This window comes from Malurus melanocephalus, unplaced genomic scaffold (genome assembly GCF_030028575.1).
Source record: "Malurus melanocephalus ecotype Western Australia unplaced genomic scaffold, MMel_1.1 scaffold_149, whole genome shotgun sequence".
Taxonomy (NCBI): Eukaryota; Metazoa; Chordata; class Aves; order Passeriformes; family Maluridae; genus Malurus; species Malurus melanocephalus.
In genome coordinates, this window is record NW_026623381.1 from 189,098 (window position 1) to 195,706 (window position 6,609).

Consider the following 6,609-nt stretch of genomic DNA (forward strand, 5'->3'; position numbering starts at 1 on the left):
CTAAACCCAGTTCTCTAAAACCCAGTTCTCTAACCAAAGCCGGGCTACAACTCATCGGAGCGGATGACGTGGAACAGGGTGACGTTGTACAGGATCTGGTGCCCGTTGTTCCAGGCGTACAGAGCCCTGTCCTTGGGGTTGTAGTCCAACATGGAGATGTGGGAATACTTGTTCTGGAAGGGGATGTCGATGTACTCGTAGGTGGAGGYGTTGGTCTGGTAGGCATAGTGCACCTTGGTACCGCCGGAGTAGCCATTGGTGACGTACAGCGTGCCGCAGATGATGAAAGCCTCTCCAGCGCTGCGTTTGGGGTAGCTGGTGTTCCAAGTCTGCAAGCTCTGCAGGGTGTTGGGGTCCAACTTGCTGATAACGATGTTCCCGGCATTCTGGTTGGTGGCGTAGACCGCCCAGAGCCCGTTCTCATCCACCATGAGGTCGATGTCCGAGTGGCCGCCCCAGGCGTAGTGGTACATGTTGTTGTAGCCGGCGTAGTCCAGGCTGCGCGTCTTGAGGATGGTCTCCGTTTTCAAGTCGAAGCGGATGATGATGTGGCTTTGGTATTTGTTGAAGTAGATGGAGCCGTTGTAGACCACCTGGCCCGTGCCCGACCACGGGTGCGGCAGGCGGTGCGAGGTGAAGTTGTCGGTGTTCATGAAGTCCGCCATGGATTTGTATTCCCGGACGAAGCGGTTGTTGTGGTAGCTGTCCATGTACCACACCTGCGTGGGGGACACAAAAACGGTGGGAGGGTTAGGAGGTGCCCCCCAAAAAAAACGGGCTGGGGGAGAAATGCACAGCCAGGAATGGTGGGATTGTCATAAAATGGGTTGGGRAGGGAGCTTAAAACTCATCCAGTCCCATCCATGCCAGGGAAGCCTTCCCCTAGAGCAGGCTGCYCCGAATCCCRKCCAATCTGGCCTTGGATTCAGCCAGCATCTGTCACCTACACCCAGACATAATTCAAATTTCTGGAGCCYTGAAATGGCCACAAAATCGAGCGTTCCCTGGGGGTGAACCCGGTATCTCCTCGGTTTAAGTGCCCCCCAYGGAATGCTGCGTGACCGGCACCGCCCTTCCTTCCCGAGGGCAATTCACAGCTTTTGCCGGGCTAAACCCAGCGATTTCTGTCCCTGCCGCTGCTTTGGCTTCCCGCGGTAGCACTCAGTAAATTACAGCAGCTGCTGTGCACAACTCCATTAATTTGGAATGCGGGAGCGAGGGATGCAATCACTCATTGTCAGGCAAATTCAGGCAAAAAGTCCATATTGGTTTAAAAATCATACACTGCTGCATCGGAAGCTTAAAGCAAGGCTGCTGAAATAGAAGAGGCAAAGACATCTAAATCTTGCTCTGGGTAGATTGGGGAGAGATTTTTAGATCATCATTTAAGTGCCAGCTCACTGGGGACACTGTCTAGACTCCTTACCCAAAAAAAAAAAAAAAAAAAAAAAAAAAAAGCTTTTGTTATATGAAACCAATTCCGAGGCAAATGACCAAGCTGTGCAGTTAATATCCACAAGAAATATCCAGCCAGCCACTGCCATTCTGGATGCAGTTGCTGCCTGAAAATGAGAGAGCTGCTTTCTGCAAAAGCCATTTAGGAAGGAGAAAAGGTAAATTTAGGAAGGAGAAAAGGTAAATTTAGGAAGGAGAAAAAGTAAATTTAGGAAGGAGAAAAGGTAAATTTAGCAAGAGGGAAGCCTTTAAGGCTGCAGATTTGGGTGATGTAGTGCAGATTTCTTGTGCAAACCCCTTGCAAAATCTGACAGCTCTGTGCCTGGGGTGTGATCATCAGTCTTTGGGAAGGGCAGCCCAACATTTGGCTGCTGCCTTTGGAAAGTCAGCTGGGGTCTCYAAAAACTTTTAGGGAATTTCAGCCTTCCTGGGAAAGCTGCAGAGGTTGGGGAGGAACGTGTGGCAAATGGCTCTGACCCTCAGCCCCAAATCTGGGTGGGTTTGAGGGTGTCTGTAAAACTCCCAAAGAACACCCAGAACTGGAAATGAAACACCTGCCTTCAGCTGAACCAGCTTGGGAAATTACAGGGGGGAAAAACATCCAAAATCTGATTGTCTGTTTGCTGCTCCCGTTTCATTATCTGCTGTCAAAAATTGAACACACAAACATATCGTGCTGTGTTTGTAAAGCCCAGCAGAGCCCTGTGACAGCACAGAGGGGCTGCAGGACCCTCTCCAAGCTCTGCAAAAGCAGGGATTGATGGATGAGCCGTGTCCCATCACAGCAGCTGGCTCAGAACTGCCTCCTCTCATCCATCCAAGCCCTCAGCATCCCCTGCTGCTCCCACGGGGCTCAAAATTCTCCCCCAGGGGTGTTCTGCGGTTTTATGGCACGAACAAACCCTCACACCAACACCAAACCCACCCTTGGGGGTGATGAAGTGCCCATCTCTGCCCAGCTCTGCTCTCCCACTCTGCTGAGCAGCCAGGGAAGTTCACTCGGTGGTGTGTTCCTAATAAAACTCCCAGCAGGTTTTATATATCTATAATTTATATATTAAACACACAGGGAGGCTTGGGAAGCTTCAGCTCCGGTTTGCAGCCTACTCGTACAACGAAAATACACTGCAGGAAAAGGCATGGCTAAAAAAACACCAAAAAGCAATGGTTTGAGATGAAACTCTCTGAAGGCACGGGAGGATCTTTAGCATCTGAACCACCAGCTTCAGCTGGAAATTATCAAAGTGCCAAGGGAAGCAGCAAACACAGCCTGAARGGGACAGTTCTGTCCCCTCTCTTGAGCAGAACGAGATGCCATGTGGGTAAACCCTTCCCGTCTCACCTCTAATCGGGATTTTATTTGGGCTGGAGGTGAAATTTTGCTTAATAACCATAAAATACGGAGGAGAATTAGGGAAGCAGTGCCAGCCAGTTGGCTGCTGGAGGGAAAGAGCCCAACAACTCAAGTCACCTTCAAAGAAAACACCCAGGGGTGACTTCTCCAGAGCATCCCTCATCCTCTCTTGGCTATGGAGCCGATGCCAGGGCACAGCTCCCAAAATAGGTGCCCTGATCTGGCCCTTGCTGGCGCCTTTATCCTTTGAAGGATGCTGCATGCAGGAGGGAATTACAGGCAGCCAAGCTTTGTGCCTTCTGTTTTGTTTTGCTGCCTGCAAATCCTCGGCAAACACTCGAGATATTTTCCATTCCATCAGTCATGGGAAGCCGGGATTGATTTTCAGCCAGTTATTGGCCTCCTACCTCCTTGGGATCAAAATTGAATGGTCTGAATGGGGGAAAAAAAAGACCAAAACAAAGCAAAACAAATCTCTCTCTCTGGCTGCAGTCAGTTAATTCCTCACAACAATGAGGGTGGAGGATGGAGGGCAAATGCAGGCAGATGACATTATCAGAGGTGCTGGCAGCAGAAAAGCAGCAGGGACCAGGACCACGGGTCCCTCTGCTCAGCCCCAGCTCCCTCCTGGCTGCCAAACACAGATTAGAACCCAATATGTGATTTTTTTTTTCSCCACACAGACCTCGTGGTGACAGTTCTGAGCCCATGAACTCATCACTGCAATGAGTTCATCCGCCCAGGAAAGGCACCACAACTCACCTGCTCCTCCTCCTCCCTCCCCGGGGAATGCTCAGCCCCCTCCTGCTGCCCCRTGGGATGAATTAGGACATTCCCCAGGTTTATCAGGGCACAATCTGGATTTTGGTGCTTTGCTGAGATGAGTATTCAGTGTCCTCATCCACACTGGTGGCACCTGGGGACGATGCTGTCACGGCCTTACCTTGTTCTCCCCCTCGGGAGCCAGAGGATCCGTCATCCACGATCCAAACCGGGACCCCGAGGTTTTAATCGTGATCGGGTCACTTATCCCCGTCAGCTTCCCACAGGCTGCAAGAGAGGGGAAGGCTGGTGAGCATCACATCATCCCCGACAGGGGCACCGGAGCCGTGCCCACCCACCCCGCTGTGCCCACGGCTCTGCCCTGCCCAGGGCTGCTTTAATTCCAGGCAATTGGGTCACCAACGAGTGGCTGAGGCTTTTGTTTGTTCCACGCCTCCTAATGACAATTGTCCTTATCGCTGTCCCCGACAAAAGGAGCTTTGCTGGAGCCGCGAATGTCACAGAACTGYCACAAAAACGGGGAATGAGAGCAGCGGGGCAGGGCAGAGCTGCAGGGCTGCTCWTCGCTGCCACCATCAAAGGCAGCCCAGGCTGTTCCAGCCCTGCTGGAAATGTGCGTTTGCCACAGATTGTGCAAAGGGGAAAGGAGAGAAATGTGGCAAATGGCACCCAACGTGAATCTCCTCCCGGAGAAGATCATTTAGCGGCATCCACCGGCCGCTTGTCCTGTTCCCGTTCGGGTTGCACGCTCAGAAAACCCTGCTGGATCCAGCCTGGCCCTGGGACAGGAGCCCCAAGGAGCAGGATGAGCTGGGAGTGTCCCGAGGATCCCTCCGGAGCTGCCCTGGGAATGCTGCCCGGACTCAGCCTCACCTGCACAGGGCTGGGCACCCGCGGAGCTCCGTGAGCCGGGCTCAAGGCACTCCCAGCGCTCCTCACCTGCTGAGTTCAGCGCCTCAAATCCATTTTAGGGATTTTCAAGCCCTAAAATACTTGGGGAAGCAGCAGCAGCTCTCTTCCAGCTCGTTTCCCACCCCAGCACCCCTCTGGGGCTGTGCATGGACAGGATCCTGCAGCCTCAGCATGGGAGGTGCAGCCGTACCCAAATTCCTTCTCCCAACAATATCCCAAATTCCTTCTCCCAACAATATCCCAAATTCCTTCTCCYAACAATATCCCAAATTCCTTCTCCCAACARTATCCCAAATTCCTTCTCCCAACAGTATCCCAAATTCCAGCCAAGCTGCCGCTCTGSTTCCCTGCCTCACCAACATTTTACGTGTGTGCAGGGGGCAGTGACAGGTGAGGAGATGGGGATGCCTCAGGGGGGATTGGGGGAGGTGGGGATGTCCTGTTCCTACAGCAGAGCTCATTTAAAACCCAGACACAGCCAGGGCAGAGCTGGGCCTGAGCAAGACAAGCTCAGGGCAGAGCCAGCACCTGAAGCTCAGGAGGAGCTCCCTGACTTCTCTTTTTTGGTGTGGGAGCCTCAGGCAGGCTGGGGCAGAGAAAGGGGGCGATTTTTTGGGGGAGAAGCCGCTCTGGGTGCGGGGTTGGAGCTGCACTGCGGTACCTGCTCAGCAGGACCCGGGGCTGGGAGGCTGCAGGAGCCCTGCAGGTGCTGCTGGAACACGGGGAGAGCTCGGCCAGCCCAGGACAAGGTCATCCTGCTCCAAATCACCAAGTCAAATCACAGGATGGCTCGTTAGAAGGCACCATTAAAGGTCATTTAGTCCAACCCCCTGCAATGWGCAGGGACGTCTTTAAGCAGATCGGGTTGCTCAGAGCTCTGTCCAACCTGACCTTCACAGAATCACACATTTTACACCTTGAGCGTTCCCAGAACTCTGYAATCTCTCAGCTGCCTCTGTCCTCAGCCTGTTCTCACCTGCAGCTTTAACTCCTGACCAGACACATCCACCTGGCTCGGTTCTGAGCTGCGGCCAAAGGGAACCCAGGGCAGGGGACAGATGGAGATATTCCTGATGTGCACCAGCAGGACACAGCCGAGGGGACCATCAGTGCCAGGCAGATAAAGAGAGATRCCCCCAAAAATCAGAGAGCTCTCCTGGCCTCTCTGACACACGAGATTCAGGCATTGCTGCACCCCAAAACTCTCAGCTCAGGGCGAGAGCAAAGGATGGCAAAAGGGATGCAATGGGTTAAAATAACAAATTTTAATGTCTTGCAAGGGTCCAGCCTCCCCTTAATCCTGGCTCTGCTCAGCGCTGCCTTCCATTATCACAGCCCTACATTGTTGTCACTTTATCTCTTCCTCCCATTTCCCTGGAGAGGAGCGTCGGACAAAAGCTCATTGATTAGAAAAAAAAAATAGTTAAAAAAAAACAAACCAGCAGCAGCTGATAAGGGTAAACCAGTGTTGTTTGCAACATCTCCTACACGTTTAGCTCGAGGCACACACACRGCCCAGCTCCTCAGGAGAGCTGTTCTCACTCGGGGCAGCGCCTTCTCTCTCCTGCTGTGACCCCACCCCGGGCACTCTGCTGCTGGGGGGAATTTCACATGGATTTTTTCACTTCTTTTCATCCCTAGCTGGCTTTCCTGAGTTTTCCACCCAGGCTYGGACAGCTCCAGCCCCTGGGATCYTCACCCATCTGGGGAGAYCCACAAYCCACACCACACCCGGGGTATCAGCAGCRATTTCCTCCTGTGGGTGCTGAGCTTTCTGCAGCAAACCCACTCTCCTGTTGGGGTGGCAGGAGGATGGGATATTTGGGAATCCCAGGTCACTCAGGGACAAATGTTCCCCCAGAAAGGCACATCCTGGTGCTCATCCAGGAGTCCAGGATGTGGAATCCTGTGAGCAGCACCTTTGGGGCCTCACAGAGGAGCTGTTCTCGCTCCTCTTTGCCCAGCACTGCCCAGATCCTTTTCCCTGGACACAAATCAGCCTTTTCCCACCTGTCCCTCCATCCTGCCCTGCTCCCCTGCAGTTCTGCCGTCCCCACTGAGCCCCTTCTTTCTGAGCCACACCAGGAATGTTCCAGCAGGAGCGG

The 6,609-nt window shown here is 53.2% G+C and overlaps 1 protein-coding gene across 1 annotated transcript in view; it reads right to left on the bottom strand.

The window, feature by feature from the left end:
- Positions 1–23: 23 nt before the first annotated feature.
- Positions 24–6,609, bottom strand: part of OLFM1 (olfactomedin 1) — a 20,115-nt gene continuing 13,529 nt past the window's right edge. Inside the window, exons 5-6 of the mRNA XM_057371531.1 lie at positions 3,753–3,859; positions 24–719 (exon numbers count right to left, since the gene is read on the bottom strand). Coding sequence (XP_057227514.1) covers positions 45–719; positions 3,753–3,859 — 782 coding nt within the window. The 3' untranslated portion in view covers positions 24–44. The remainder of the gene's footprint in view (positions 720–3,752; positions 3,860–6,609) is intronic.